The sequence below is a fragment of the Dasypus novemcinctus genome, chromosome 12, assembly GCF_030445035.2.
Source record: "Dasypus novemcinctus isolate mDasNov1 chromosome 12, mDasNov1.1.hap2, whole genome shotgun sequence".
Classification (NCBI taxonomy): Eukaryota; Metazoa; Chordata; class Mammalia; order Cingulata; family Dasypodidae; genus Dasypus; species Dasypus novemcinctus.
The window spans coordinates 98990906-99006108 of NC_080684.1; the positions used below are offsets into that span (position 1 = coordinate 98990906).

Genomic DNA, 15203 nt, shown 5'->3' on the forward strand with positions numbered 1-15203 from the left:
GGCCCCAAAGCTTAAGGAAATTGCCCAAGGTCACAAGTTAGGATGGTGTCTCGACCTCTGTGCCTTCCTGCCACCTTAGAGCTGGTTTCGGGGTTACGGTCTTCCTCTAGATCCATAATGACATTTTCTTCAAAGAAGCAACCGTTTCTGGTCAGTGGATGAATGTTATATGCCACTGACATTGTTACCCTTTGTCCATCTGTTTTGGATGGCAACAAAAAAACTTCACCTCTGGAATTCAACCTCCCTCCGTGTCCACTTGGTGCAGAGGTAGGAAAGCATTTCTCCAGGTGGGGGCGCTGTTGCACATGCTACTACCTACGTATCAACCACATTACCGGGCTGCACCTTGGACCCCTGACCAGAAGGCCCAGGGCCTCCCTAGAGGGCACAATCTCCCCAACCTAAGCAGAATCCTGTTGAGGGGGGGCGGGATGTAACTCAAGTGGTTGAGCGCCTGCTTCCCACGTATGAGGTCCTGGGTTCGATCTCCAGTACCTCCTGAAAAAACATCCTGTTGAGGACCATCCTAGCCAGGCGGATTCTGTGACGTATACACTACATCCATTTCTCCGGATGTTCTGGGTTTCAGTCTCGGGTAGACCTAGGCCATGGGCTCTGTGTGTATGCACCGGGGTGTGTTCGTGCGTGCGTGTATGTTCACATTTCCGTGGTCCAAACACAACCCTTGAGACGCCTGTGCGGGCGGCAAGACCCCCCTCTTGAGACACCCTTCTCTTCTCCAGCTTCGTGGTGAGAAAGGGAGAGGGCCCGGGTTTGGGCTCTAGGTCCAGCTCTGCCGTGTACGCAGCCGGGAGCCCTGTCAGGGCCCGTGAGCTCCTGGGTGGCCCTGGTGCCGGCCCCTGGCTCAGAATTCCCTCCCCTCGTGGTGGGGGAGGAAACGCGGCCGCCCCCCTGCGGGCCCCAGCCGTCGTCGTCGCCCCTCCTTGCAACTGCACGGGCCGGCGGGGTGGTGTGGAGAGCGGAGGGCCGGGGCCCCTCTCCGGCGACAATTACTTTCTCTTTCCCTTTGCCGTTGGGCCTGCTGCCCAGGGGGACCACCAGAGAGCGCCCCTGCTAAGCAGGAAGCCCCAAGAGAAGGGACTTTTCTCCCTCGTGAGGCTGAGGCCGGGAGGCCAGGCAAGGCCCTCCTACCAGGCTGCCTGCAGCCGGAAGAGGGTGGAGCCGCCACCCCACGCGGGAGAGCAAAATGGAGCCGGAGGGGCCAGTGCCAAGGGGCAGGCCCGGAGCAAGCCTAGGAGGCAGCGGCCAGGCCCCACAGAGCAGGTACCACCGCCCCTCCCTCCCCTCGGGCTGGCCCTTTCCCCCGCGGTGGCCCCTGCTGGGCCCTGCTGGGCCCTGTCCGGCCCGACTGCCCCACGCCTCCACCCAGCCCTGCCCTGCCTTCCTTGCAAAGCCCCTCTCTGAAAGTCTCCTGAGCTGGGCTGCCCCCTCCCTGCCGCCTCCTGCGCCGGGTGGCCCGCTCTCTGGGTCTTTGGGAAATTCCTAGAATTTGACCGAAGGACGACTGAAGCAATCGGCGGGTTTTCTGTAATATTTACATTTATCAGTACAATATCCTGGTGGTGGGTGGGAGAGGAGGAAGAGCTCTCCTAGGCAAGGAGAGAAATCCTCTTCCCAAAGATGTCTCACCTGAGAGCAGAAAATTAAACGCAGGATGGTCTAAAATAGTCACAGACTAAGCGGTCACACTCCATGTCGTAGAACTACACATTAAGATGGAAATGAGAAAGAAAATTGCTCACATTTAAAAATTAGGTGGAAGAGAAAGCCACATCCATAGGTGCATATTCAAGGTGACAAAATGGAATAGTCACAACGAGGACAGGGTCCCTGCTCCATCACTTACTGGCTCTGTGACTTGGGCAGATTCCTCCACCTCTCTGTGCCTCATCTACAAAATGGAATGGGGTTTGGGAGGATTAAAGGATGTTATATCCATAAAGCCCTTAGAAGAGTTGCCTCTCTGAATGTAGGTATTAGCTTGATTTAAAAACAAAGAAACAAAAAAACCAGGCACTGGTAAAAAGGGTGGAAAGACTGGAACTGAAACAAAGAAAGTCATTACTTTCCAGTGGAGGAATTATTTTCTCTTTATTTTTCTAATGGGTTTGGGGATGAGAGGACAGGAAACCTGCTGGGGGAGGGAGTGTCCTTTGAGGGCCATAGAGCTAAACCCAAAGTGGGAGAGATCACCCCTCCTCTTCCTCATTCCCCAGTCTTCCTGCCTGGAAAGGCAGCAGGAAATTCTACCGGCGGGGGGGGGGGGGGGGGGGCAAGGAGGACTGAGAGAGTGGGCGCACAGAACCCAGAGGAGGAGTCCCGGGGGCCTACCCAGGGGACAACAGCTTGGAGAGAGTGCTGGGAGCGCGCGCTCTCCATTTTCAGTTTTCTCCCTTTTGCCCACAGAAACCCAAAGAAGATGTTATCCCCGGAGGAATTCGCAAAGCACTTTGATCATCGCAATTTTGAGAAAAGCACCTGCCTGTGCTACCAAGTGGAAAGTGGGGGCTATCACCATTCGCCTGTCCTTCTAGAGAGGGGGGTCATCCAAAACGAGGTATCAGCCAGGCTGCACTCACCGAGCAGGCGGGTGCCAACCCAGCTGAGCACGCAGAACAAAAATTAACCAGGAGTCAAACGCAGGGTGGCGGTTGCTCGAGTGTAGATTTTTCATCCCACCACATTTTCTTAAGACCTTTCTTAAGACCTCTGGTATCCGATAGAGGAGGGTGTTTGACATCACCAATGGCCTTGTTCAGGGACCACCCGGAGGATCCTAGAGCGTTGGTCCCCCAAATCTTGTCATTGAGCTTTGCATCTAACGGCCACCAAGAAAAGAGTAGATTTGGAAAGCGGGGGCCTGTTGCCCACTCAGCGCCCTATCCCGTCAACATCCCCCCACCACGGCCCTGCTTTCCTCCTGCCACTGCCTGTTACCAGGCAACGGTGGCCCCTCCGGCCCGCAGCCCGCCCAGGAGTAAGGGCGCCCCAGACCCTCGGGGGGCAGCTCCGCCCAGCACCAGCAGGTACAGTGTCCTGCCAGCGCAGCCACAGCCCCGCCTCTCCCGCACCCACACCGGGCGGGTGCACCCAGATCCTCGGGGGGCAGGGACGGGGCTGAGCCGTCGAAACGCAGCCGGAGTCATTTGTCTAGATTGTGCCCCATCCAGTTTAAAAAGTGAAAATGAACAGGCGATAGTGATTTTTAAAAATATATTTCACTTAATCCACTGTATCCAAACTATTGTCTGCAACACACAATGTAACATAAAAATTCTTCCTGAGATAGCCGGCCTTCTTTTCTTTTCAAACTACGACGTCGAAATGAGGCGTGCGTTTGACACTCACCGCACACATTTCATCACCGCCCCATGCCTAGTGCTCCCTTGTGGCTGCAATGGCTAGTGCCCTCCGCAGGGGACAGCACCGCTCAGATGAATGAATGAATGAATGAATGAATGAATGAATGAATGAAATGAATGGGAGAACGGAAGGTAGAATAAATGGATGGGTCAATGACTGGGGGAAGGAATGAATAAATAAAGGAAGAAGTGGGGGAGGGGTCGGGAAGAAGGGACAAATGGATGACCAGGTGGCCGGGGTCTTCTGTCCCCGCCCCCCCCCCGCCCCCTGCGGCGCCACCTGCTTCCCCTTAGAGCCCCCCCTTGCCTTCATCTCCCCCGAGGGTGACGACCACGCAGAAAGCCTCTTCCTAAGGCAGTGGCGCGAGCTGCTGTCCCCCGACCGGTGCTACCGCATCACCTGGTACATATCGTGGAGCCCCTGCCGGGGCTGCGCCGAGGAGGTGGCCTGCTTCCTGGAGGAGAACCGCAAGGTGGCCCTGAGTGTCGCTGCCTGCCGCCTCTACCGCCACAACAAGCTGGAGAACAGGCAGGGGCTACGCAGGCTGCGCCAGGCAGGGACCCAGATCCGAGTCATGTCCCCGGCAGGTGAGCAGTGCCCTCGGGGCTGTGGGCAGGGAAAGGCGGGGGAAGGGCTGCGGAGGGAGGGCCAGGGGCCCCCGTCATCTCCCCTCACCTCCCCTCTTCCATCTCAGATTTCAAATTCTGTTGGGAAAACTTTGTGCACCACAGAGAACAGCACTTCCAGATGTGGAAGGGCCTAAAGGAAAATTACCGGGAGGCCGACCGCAGGCTGAAGGACATTCTCGGGTGAGTGGCTCCAACCGCCCGTCCCCTCTGCCTGCTTTTCCTGTCCCCTCTTCATGCCCTCCCTGCCTCTTTTGCAGCGTCTTGGCCCTGACTTCACTTGCTGCTCCCCTGAGCTGCTCTCTTCACCAGGCCCACTCCCCCTCCATTCTCCCTCAGCCCCCCTTTCCTTTCTTCCTCCCCATGTCCTCCCTTCACCCCCAAAGATCTCTACCCCCCAAGGTCTTAGAGAGCACCCCCCTGCCTCCCAGCTCACCTCTTAACCCAACCTGGTTGCTCAGCTGAAAGTAAATGGGCCTGGATGTGTATGAGTGCGGAAATCAGAAGATTTGGGAAACATTCTGCAGACAGCCTGGAGTCACCACCATGGGGCTCCTGATGAAATGACTGGGGCATTCTGAGATGAGCAGCCACGGCGAGCGTGTGAGGCCTTGTTCTGTGGGTTTGTCCCCCAGGTTATTCCTGACGTGTCCCTGACACACCCTCCTTCCATTCCAGAACCTTCCTGCACCCTGTGCTCTACCCCAGCCATCATTTCCACCCCAGCCCTCACTTCTGCTCTCACCTTCTCCCATTCCCAAATCGCTCCCAGAGATGAAGCTCTGTGCTGGGATACAGCTCAGGGGTGGGGGTGGAGGGGGGAAGTTTCATGGTTACATTTACCTTTAAATCAGTTTTTAGGAAAAACTAGGACTGGGTAAAATGAGGCCTGAGATAATCAGATCATTTCCCAAAAAGCAGAAAGCAGCCGGCGGGCTGTGAACCACGGCCGGGGCAGGCGAGGCTTGCAGGAACGGGCCCTCTGGTTCTCTGACCGCAGAAGCAAACCTCAACCTGAACGTAGTTGGGAAGAAGCAACTGGACTCGGGCTCCAGCGAGGCGCCTGACAGGGAAGCCTAAGACCCCGAACCTTGCAACTAGAGGAAGCAAGACGCAGCCTAATAGGGCGCGGTTCTGGGCCGGCTGCACAGAAGGAAAACCAGGAAGGAAGGAGTTAGGCTTGAGTAAAGCTGTAAAATTGGGCTGGAGTGCATCTGGGGTCCCAGAGTGCCTGCTGCTCCTCCCTGGGCCCTCGGCCGCCCTCACTGTGGGGTGGTCGGGGCTGGCAGTCGCCTGTCTTCACTCTCCCCGTCTCCTCTGCTGCTTGGTGGTCCCTGGACACCGTTCCCGAGGGCAGCATCGGGGCCTTCTCTCCAGCTGCCTCTGAGCATCTGTCTCAATGTCCCAGGAGGGAGGCAGTGAGGAGGCCGAGCGATCTGGATGGCACATCGCTGAATTGTCTCAGTTGTCAGGATGGATGAATCCAAGTGGCCGGGTCAGGGCCCAAGGAGGCTAAACTACCCCAGGGCCTGGCCATGCAGGGTGTGCCCTGGGAGGACACAGGGGCTTTCCTAGGGCCAGGGGCAGCGCTGTGAGAGGGAAGTAGAGCGGGAGCATCTGGGGCGAGGAGTGGGGCTGGGACAAGCCAGAGCTGCTGTGGCCCCGCTCCAGGGCCAGGCACTGCCGCCTGCTCTGCGCCGCCCCCGCCTCGGTCCCCCTCGCTGTCTCCTGCCTCTTCCTCCCTCCAGCCCTAACCTCTGGCTCTCTCCCTCTCTTGGGACCTCCCATCTGCCCCAGCGGATGCCCCCACGATAGGCTCCCTGGGCAGTTAACAGAAAACTTTTTTTTTTTTTTAATTTGCACAGTTTTGCAAAGAATTTTCTTATTTCTGCTCTGTGGAGGGAAACATTCCTATCTAAGACAAGAAGGTACATTGTTTCCCATGAAGACACTATCCAGTGTGGAACGACAATTGGTCTTCATACCTACAATTTTAGTTAATCAAGGTCCAAGTTCTACATTTGTGGCGCTAAGATAGAGTTATTGCCTGTCATTTAAAGTAGTTCAGCCTAGACTGTCCTGGATTACCCAGGACTGATGTGTTTTCCAGGCCATGGGACTTCCAGTGCTCAAACCAGGAAAATCCCAGGCTCACCTGGACGAGACGGTCCCCCTAAGTGTGCCCCGACTGGGGTCTTCGTCTTACTCCTCACCCCGGGGAAGCCAGTCGCCCTAAGTGGGAGCAGGTGCTCCAGGCTGAGTGGCTGGCCCTGCACCAAATGCCGAGAGGGCGCCCAGCAGCTCTCCAGTGATCTTTAGCCACATCCATCGAACTGATGAGCACAAGGGATGTCAGAAATAAGATTTCATTCACGTGATTATCGGCTTTTTTCATTAGCACAACAGATGTTAGAGATGGTTTTTCATTGGTGGAACGAGTGGTGTTTCAAGGAGTTGGCTGAAAATGTGGTGGAAATATCTCCAGCCTGGCACAAATGGGTGGAAATCTGTGGCACCTGTGGTCCGTGCCCTCTGCTTGCTTCCCGTGTCCAGACACAGATTCTGGGGGCTCGTGGCCACCCGAGCCTGACTTGCTGGCTCAGTGAAATTGCCTATGGGAGGGCCATCAGGGGACCCCGAGGATGAGGGCCGGGCCGCTGTCGAGCTTCCCGAGCAGCTAAGATTGTGCTGCGTCTGCTTTGTCAGGTGTCAGGCGCAGGCCCACTGGCTTGGGCAGGCTGTGTCCCCGGGGTCTAGAAGGCTCCAAGTCCTATGTCCCCAATCCTGTCTCTGGGAAGCTAACGGCATTTATCAAAAAAGAGTCCAGGGGTTCCACAAATGTAGAACCTGTGCCCACGTTGGCCAGGTCACTTTGCAATACAAAATTAAATGGGGGGAAGGGGACCAAGACACAAACTTGAATACTCTGTAGAGTGTAGCCACAATAGAGGGAGGAAAAGCTACCGAATCCTTCAGTCAAAACTGTCTCAACACGCCCTTGGCGACAAGAGGCTTTCCTGTTCAACTGCCTGGGTGCCCTTGGGTAGACACAATTGTTATCCATGCACCTAAGCCAGAAGCACAGTGTTAGAGGACAAGTGTCCATCCCCTACTTCCAAAAGAGAAGGGTTCCAGCATCGGGACACCCAGGAGGCCGTGTCCAACCGGCAGCTGGACAGGGGGGCCGGGGTTCACGACAAAGGTGGGTGAGCGGCAGAGGGGAGGTTCTCCAGGGGAGGGTGCCATCTACAGTTTTCAGGGAAGGGATCCCCACCCAACCCATGGAGAAACTGACATGCTGCATGCAAACTGGCCTAAAATGTGGGCTGCAGGGATAGCGTTGCCGTGTGAGTGGGTGGGTGGGAGGGAGGCAGAGTGCAAGGTGGGGAGAACTAAGGTGTGGGGTTCAGGAGGTGACAGGAGCCTCTGCTTATTTTCTTCTTCCTGTTGCACAGCCACCTGCTTAAAAAAGAAATATTCTACGTCCAATTTAACAACCATCGCGAGGTCCAAAAGCCCTTCCGGAAGAGAATAACCTATTTGTGCTGCAAGCTGAAGCGTTTGTCCGACGATGGCTCCATATTTGACAACATCTGCTTTCAAAACAAGGTGCCAAGGGGCGGTGTCAGGGCAGGGTAAGGAGAGCAAGACCACCGCTTTGCAGGGACAGTAAGAGGAATGCGAGGCGAGAAGCTCCTCCGTTGCCATTTTCACTCCCTCTGCACTTCCCTAGCCTTCCGTCCTGCACAGCAGGCTCTCAGTCCTTCTGTCTTGGCTGGGTCCCCTGGAACACTCTTCCTGCTCTCAGCAGCTACTGTTCAGCCTTTGGCTCTCAGCTCTGTTGCTGCTTGAGGGAAGCCACCCTGACTCCCAGGAGCCCCAGCTGCACTCGTGTGGCTCCTTCCTCATTGGCTGCACTTGCCATGTGCAATGCTGCACTGGCGAGGGCAGCCGCTGGCCTCACGCCTGCCTCCCCCACGTCACCACTGTGTCCCCAGTGCAGGAACGAGGAGTGAAGGAATGAATGAATTGCGTGGTGTCCCACGAGGGGCACTGTGACTTTTGGGGACTCCAGCACTTGGATGAACTTGAGAACCACTGACCCAAGATGACATCCTCTGGCGACCGCAGGTCCACAAGGCTCCAGAGGCCTAGAGGAGAGGTTGCCCTTGGTCTTTGCCCAGGTGTCTCCTTACCCATCAGCCCTCCTCTGGAGCCAACCACAGCGCTAGAGTCAGAGCCAGCCCCAGAGCTAACTTTCCCTTAAATAAAAAAATTAAAATTGAAATAATTAATAATAAGATCCCAGGAAGGAGGACTTGGGACTCCTCCCCAGTGGATTTCCAGTTCTAGTTTTCTCAAGGCATGCGACCTGCAGCCAGCTGCTCCCTTATTTCTTTTTCCCCTCCTCTCGCATACCACCCACCTGCAGCCCCTCTGGCACACGTGGCTCACCTCCACCCTGACCCGGTGCGTGTTCTCCCAAGGGTCAGCTCCATAAGCACCTTCTGCGCCAAGCCCTGGCTTGAACCATCTTTGGGACAACCCTAAATAAATCCAAGAGGACATCCACTCGAGTGGCGAGAAATACACCTAAGCAGAGCATTTCAATATAGTGCGGTGGGTGCTGAGAGTGAAGGAGACTGGGGGGGACCGAGGCAGGCTCTCCCCACAGTGTGCAGTCAGGAAAGCCCTCCTGGAGGCGGTGGCCCCAGAGGCGAAGCTGAGTGATAGAGCCAGGAAGGACTTTCTTTCCAACAGAGGCCTGGGAAAGATGGGGGAGTAAGAAATGACCAAGGTACCTGTGAGGTTGTGAGTGGGGGTTTGGGGGTTCAGGGATGGGGTGTGTCAGGGGAACCTCGAACCATCTGATTCAGTGGTGCGTAAGGATGAGGGGGCTGGGAGGAGGCAGGGCTGGGGACGCCAGGAGCCGCGGAGGCAAGGCGGGCCGCCGGCCTTCTCCAGCTGTCAGCAGGCTCTGCCCCTCTTCTGGGCAGGGCGCCCAAGTGTCGGCCTGGCTCCAGGGCCTCCTCCACGGGACCCAGGGAGCAGAACCTGGCAGGCGAATTGGGTCTCGTGCCCCCCACCTGTGTCTGGTGCCGTCTTCCTCGGCTGGCCCGCCCCTGGGCCCCCCACCCACCCCATTCTCTCTGCAGCTGCTTGCTGCGGGTGAGCCCTGACTCTGGCTTGAGGGGTCGGTTAGGACTGGGTTCCTTCCCGTTTTCTGGATGTGAAAACGGAGACTGGGAGAGCCCAACTTTGTGACCTTGCACAGAGCTAAGCTTTGGTGCCCTACCCTGTAAAAATGGGTGCAAAAATGGAGGCTCCAGCGACACAATGTGAATTACACTCTGCCTGACACCTAGTCACTGCACGGTTCCTGGCACCCCCACAGCCTCCAGTCCCCTCCTGGTGTCCCGCTTTCTCGGGGTTGAATTCCCTCATCCCAGGCCCTCCACGCTGAGGCCACCGTCCCCTAGGCTCGCTGGGTGCCACCGCCAGTCACCACCAGCACCAGAGCGGGTCCAGGGCCAAGCCAGGGCTCTTACCTGCCCCGCCGTGCTCCCTCCCCCTCCCACCTGCTCCTTGGGACCCCAGGTGGAAACCCCTGTAGGCAAACTCCCGGCCTTGAGCCCCTCACCCCCTCCCTCCAGCCTCCGTCATGCGACCTCTGACCTCTCGTCCTCGATCCTTCTCTTTCTCTGGGACCCTCCCCAGGAAGGTGTCCATGCAGAGATTTGCTTTATTAACAAGATCAAATCCATGTGGCTGGACGAAAGGCAGAAGATACACGAAATCACCTGCTACATGACGTGGAGCCCCTGCCCGGACTGCGCCTCCAAGCTGGTGGAGTTCAGCAGAGCCCACCCCAGCCTGCACCTGAAGATCTTCGCCGCCCGCCTCTACTTCCACTGGCGCTGGGACTACATCAAGGGGCTGCAGCAGCTGAAGAGCGCCGGCATCGCCGTGGCCGTCATGAGTGGCCAGGGTGAGGAGCGGGGAGCTGAGCTGCAGGAGCGCTGGGGATGGGGGGTGCCGATGCTAGGAGGGAGAGGCCGGGGGTGGGGGTGGGGGGGGACGTGTGAGATGCTGCGCAAGGAGGGTGGCCGCCCAGCTGCGGCCCAGGTTCCACCCGGAAAGGGAAATCATGGGGAGGAGAAAGGAAGGAGAAGCTGGACCCCCCGCTGGCTGTGTGGGGCGTGGCCGCGCAGCCCGCTGTCCCTGGGGCCCCACCTGCCTCCCCTGGTCAACCGCAGAGTTTGCTGATTGCTGGAGAAACTTTGTGGACTACGGAGAGGACACCTTCCAGCCCTGGCAGAAGCTGGACCAAAGGTGGAACAGCATAAACCGCCGGCTGGGGAGGATCCTGAAGGTCAGCGGCCGCCCCTGCTCCCCACCCACCCCGGCAGCCTTCCCCGGCTTCCGCTCCCTCCCTCTGTCCCTCCTCACTCCTTCCTTCTCCCCGCAGTCCTCACCCACCCTCTCCCGTGGCTCTCCAGGCCTTACCTGGCCCTCCTTGCCCCAGACTTCTCAGTGTCTGGGGTTTGGCGTCAACCCCCCCCCCCCCCCCCCCCCCCCCCCCCCCGCTGTGCTTCCTCATTCCTCCGTTTCTCTCACAGGACTTGAAACCTGATGATTTAAACAATGACTTCAGGAACTTACAACTTGACTGCCCCGGGCCCATGCCATGATTTAGAATAAACTGTCCCTGGAGCATCTCAGAGCTTCCTAAGTGCTGACCTTTAGGAACAAGCAGTGAGCTTCACAGACACGCTCCAGCTAACCTTGGCTCAAGGCCAGAAGACCTGTATTTTTCTATGTTGTTGGTTTTTTTTTAACTTTTTAACTGGATACATATTTTTATAATTGGAAAATAATCAAATAAGATAATTTTTAAATCTGGGTGTAAAATCTGGTTTACTTTCTAAGAGGGGGGATAATAAAAATGAGTATAAGGGACTTGCTATAGCGCAGAAGGAAAATAATTATTTGAGAATAATTATTCTGTGTATTGTCTAGAATAGTTGGATTATTTTATAGTCCAAATAGCATCTGTTCCTTCTCAGTATCTAATATGTATCTAAATTGATAAGGTAAAGCTTTATATCACAGAGGTGTCCATAAAATTGAATATTTAAAAATTTAGAACTGTGCTGTTCAGGGTTCTTAGTTAAAGCAACCACCACCAACTCTGGCTCTCTAAAACAGATAAAAAGATTTACTTAAAAAGTGTCGAGGGAAGCAGATTTGGCTCAACCGATAAAGCATCCGTCTACCCCATGGGAGGTCCAGGGTTCAAACCCAGGGCCTCCTGACCTGTATGGTGAGCTGGCCCACACGCAGTGCTGATGCATACAAGGAGTGCCATGCCACGGATAGGGGAGCCCCATGTGCAAGGAGTGTGCCCCATAAGGAATGCTGCCCAGCGTAAAAAAAGTGCAGCCTGCCCAGGAGTGGCGCCGCACACAGAACTGATGCAGCAAGATGACGCAACAACAACAAAAGACACAGATTTCCCAGTGCCGCTGACAAGAATGCAAGCGGACGCAGAAGAACACACACAGCGAATGGACACAGAGAGCAAACAACTGGGGAGGGGGGGGGTAGAGAAATAAATCTTGAAAAAAAAAACAGATTATCATGCCAAGATTTGTTTAAAAAAAAAAAAGATGTTGGATGAGGAGGAAGATTATGGGAAGGTGGCAGAGTAGGAAGCTCCAGGAATCAGTCCCTCCACCAAAATAACCATTGAACAGGCAGGAACAGTCTGAATCAACTATCTGGGAACTCTGGAGTCTGGTGGGCATGATCCAGGGGAGAGCCAGACAGAGGCAGGTACATGCTGGTAAGTACTGGTAAATTTCCCCCTCTATGCAGTGGCTACCATCCCCCTGGCAGGCAGCAGTGGGGATGGCAGCCCGGGCTCCTGGTACTGGCTGCTGGTGACAGGGTGGGCTTTAAGTGAGGCAGGATAGAATAGGGACCTAAGAAGGACATGGGCAGAGAACCTAATAAGCCACAAAAACAGAAACTGAGGCAATGATCTGCTGGCTTACATCAGCCTGGTGACTCTCACAAGCCAGTTCTGAAGGGGCAGCTTATAAACATACTCCCAAGGGCTGCGTTATCGGAAGGCGACCAAGCAGCAGCGTTACGTGGCGGGAAAGAGGGAAGGGGCAGGAGGGCTCCACCACCACCCACCACCCACTTTCAGGTTACTTCACGCCTCGTGGACCGTGAGCAGAGGCTAGCCACCGCCCGGCAGCACTCCTTGCAGAGCTCATGGACAGCAGCCACAAGCCAATCAGTCACCACTGGTTAGCAGCCCCGCCCTCCTAAGAGAATCAAATCCTCCAGTAGCTCCCCTGCTTTGTCTCAATGCCAATCAGTGCAGACCCTGGAGTCCTGTACCCCCATAAAACAGGGGGCCCCAGGGCAGAACTTTGCATTTTCTCTTCTGAAAATGCCTGCCTTCATCCCTGAAGGTGTACTTGTTTTTCTTGCTTTGCCCCCTGCGCAATAATTTCTCCGCTTGCCTGATTAATTTGTGCCTTATCCTTGAATTCTTTCTCACGATAAGGCCAAGAACCCAGACATCATCTCTGATAACATAAGGACCTAGTTCTGCAAAATCCGGGGGAGTATGGTCTGACCACTGATCACCAAAAGACCGGAAATGTTAAAGAGAGTCCTTACTGCTTTGGACCAGCTACTTTAGATGAGGGGGGGAGGACGGGGACAGGGACGGTAGGGCAGCTCTGAGGGTGGCCATTGTTTCAACCTCAGGGAAAAGTGACAGAAGATTCTTAAAGAAGCAATAGCTACTTTCCCGCCTCCTCTTGACACTTTCCATTTCTTGTTTGGGAGGAGAAAATAATTTTGAAAAGTTGCAAATTGATGGCTCCAGCCCTTAACAATAATAACAACAACAACAAACTTGCAATCCCAGGAGAGTGGGAGAACTAGATTTCTTTTTTTTTTTAAAGACTTATTTTATTTATTTCTCTCCCCTTCCCCCCCCCCTGCCGCCCGCCCGCCCCAGTTGTCTGTTCTCTGTGTCCATTTGCTGTGTGTTCTTTTTTTTTTCTTCCCCACTTCTGTTGTCAGTGGCACGGGAATCTGTGTTTCTTTTTGTTGTTGTTGTTGCTTCATCTTGCTGTGTCAGCTCTCCGTGTGTGTGGTCCCATTCCTGGGCAGGCTGCACTTTCTTTCGTGCTGGGCGGCTCCCCTTACAGGGTGCACTCCTTGTGTGTGGGGCTCCCCTACGTGGGGGGCACCCCTGCATGGCAGGGCATTCCTTGTGCGCATCAGCACTGCACGTGGGCCAGCTCCACATGGGTCATGGAGGCCCGGGGTTTGAACCATGGCCCTCCCATGTGGTAGGCGGACGCTCTATCCACTGGCCAAATCCGCTTCCCAGAACTAGATTTCTAGAGTTACAACAACATAGTATTCAGTTTGTCCAGTTCTCCACAAAAAAAATTACAAAATCACAAAGATACGGGAAAGTATAGCCCATTTATGGGGAAAAAAAAAGAATTTCCCAGAGACCATCCTTGAGGAAGCTCATATATTGTAACTACTAGACTTTGAGTCAACCATCGTAAATACATAAATATATTGAATGCTAAAGGAATCCATATACAAAGAACTAAAGAAAATAGGAAAATGTTTTCTGAACAAAATAAAGAGATGGAAATTATAAAAAGAAACCAAACCGAAAGTTTGGAAATGCAAAATACAGTAATTGAAATGAAACTAATTAGATGGTATCAACAGCAGATTTGAACAGGCAGAAGAGAGGATCAGTGAACTTGAAGAGAAGGCCCTAGAAATTATCCAATGTGAGGGGCAGAAAGAAAAAATATTGAAGAAAAATGAACAGAGCTTGAGAACCTTTTGGGAAACCATCAAATGTGGCAGCAAAAGCATCATTGGAGTCCCAGAAGGGTAAGAGGGAGAGAGAAAGAGGTAGAAAATGTATTTGAAGAAAAATGGCTGAAAATTTCCCAAATTTGATGCAAGACATGAACATATGCATTCAGGAAGCTCAACAAAAACCAAATAGGGTAGACTCTAAGATAACCACATGAAGACACATTATAACAAAGTTGTCAAAACCCAAAGGCAAAGGGGATTTTGAAAGCAGCAAGAAAGAAATGACTTGTCACATACAGGAGCTCCCCAATAAGATTAACAGTAGATTTCCCATCAGAAACCATAAAGGCCAGAAGACAGTGGGATGATCTATTTGAAGTGTTTATTTCCCCCCCTCCCCACCCCGATTGTCTGTTCTCTGTGTCTATTTGCTGCGTCTTCTTTGTCTGCTTCTGTTGTTATCAGCGGCACGGGAATCTGTGTTTCTTTTTGTTGCGGCATCTTGTTGTGTCAGCTCTCCATGTGTGCGGCACCATTCCTGGGCAGGCTGCACTTTCTTTTGCGCTGGGTGGCTCTCCTTACAGGGTGCACTCCTTGCACGTGGGGCTTCCCTACGTGGGGGACAGCCCTGTGTGGCACGGCACTCCTTGCGCTCATCAGCACTGTGTGTGGGCCAGCTCCACACGGGTCAAGGAGGCCCGGGGTTTGAACCGCGGACCTCCCATGTGGTAGACGAACGCCCTAACCACTGGGCCAAGTCTGCCGCCTGAAGTCTTTAAAGGAAAGAAAAACCTGTCAGTCCCACTCCTTTGACCTCTGCTGCCACAGCTGCTACATAGAAAAAAAGTGGGAGAAGAACCCCTGTCTCCTGTCACCCATAGTCCTGTGCTGCCCCAAATAGCATAAGATATTTGCCTATGCCAAGCTCGCCTGCGCCCCAGCTCTAATCTGAGCTGGATCCAGAGTTGCATATAGACCGATTTCTGCATCAGTGTTATCGTGACCAGAGGATAGGACTGGAGAGGGCTCTACAGTATTTAATCAGGCCCAGAATGTTGTTTCTCAGCTAACCCAAAGGGAGACATTGAAACTACTGCCAAATTTATTGGGGCTAGTGCTGTCATAGTAGGAATAGCTGGCTCTGGTGCTGGTACTGGAACAGTCTTTGGGAGACTCATCACTGGTTATGCCAGAAACCCTTACTAGCAGTTTGATATGGTTTATGAATTCCAAAAATAGATATTGGATGTTTGTAAACTGGTCTGTCCCTCCAGACAATTAGAGTATATTGGATTCAGAGGTTTGCTTTTA

At 54.2% G+C, this 15203-nt stretch overlaps 1 protein-coding gene across 1 annotated transcript; it reads left to right on the top strand.

Moving 5' to 3' along the window:
- The first annotated feature begins 922 nt into the window (after positions 1-922).
- On the top strand, positions 923-10912 carry LOC101426294 (DNA dC->dU-editing enzyme APOBEC3). The gene is made up of 8 exons (XM_058308820.2): positions 923-1287; positions 2431-2581; positions 3710-3974; positions 4082-4196; positions 7469-7622; positions 9732-10002; positions 10271-10386; positions 10634-10912. The coding sequence occupies exons 1-8, from the start codon at positions 1211-1213 to the stop codon at positions 10703-10705; spliced, it is 1221 nt and encodes a 406-aa protein (XP_058164803.1). The 5' UTR covers positions 923-1210; the 3' UTR covers positions 10706-10912.
- Positions 10913-15203: the final 4291 nt, after the last annotated feature.

Coding starts and splice junctions, on each gene's coding strand:
- LOC101426294 (XM_058308820.2), top strand. CDS start 1,211: ATGGAGCCGGAGGGGCCAGTGCCAAGGGGCAGGCCCGGAGCAAGCCTA. Junction 2,582..3,709: donor GGGGGGTCATCCAAAACGAG/GTATCAGCCAGG, acceptor ATCTCCCCCGAG/GGTGACGACCACGCAGAAAG. Junction 10,387..10,633: donor GGCTGGGGAGGATCCTGAAG/GTCAGCGGCCGC, acceptor TTTCTCTCACAG/GACTTGAAACCTGATGATTT.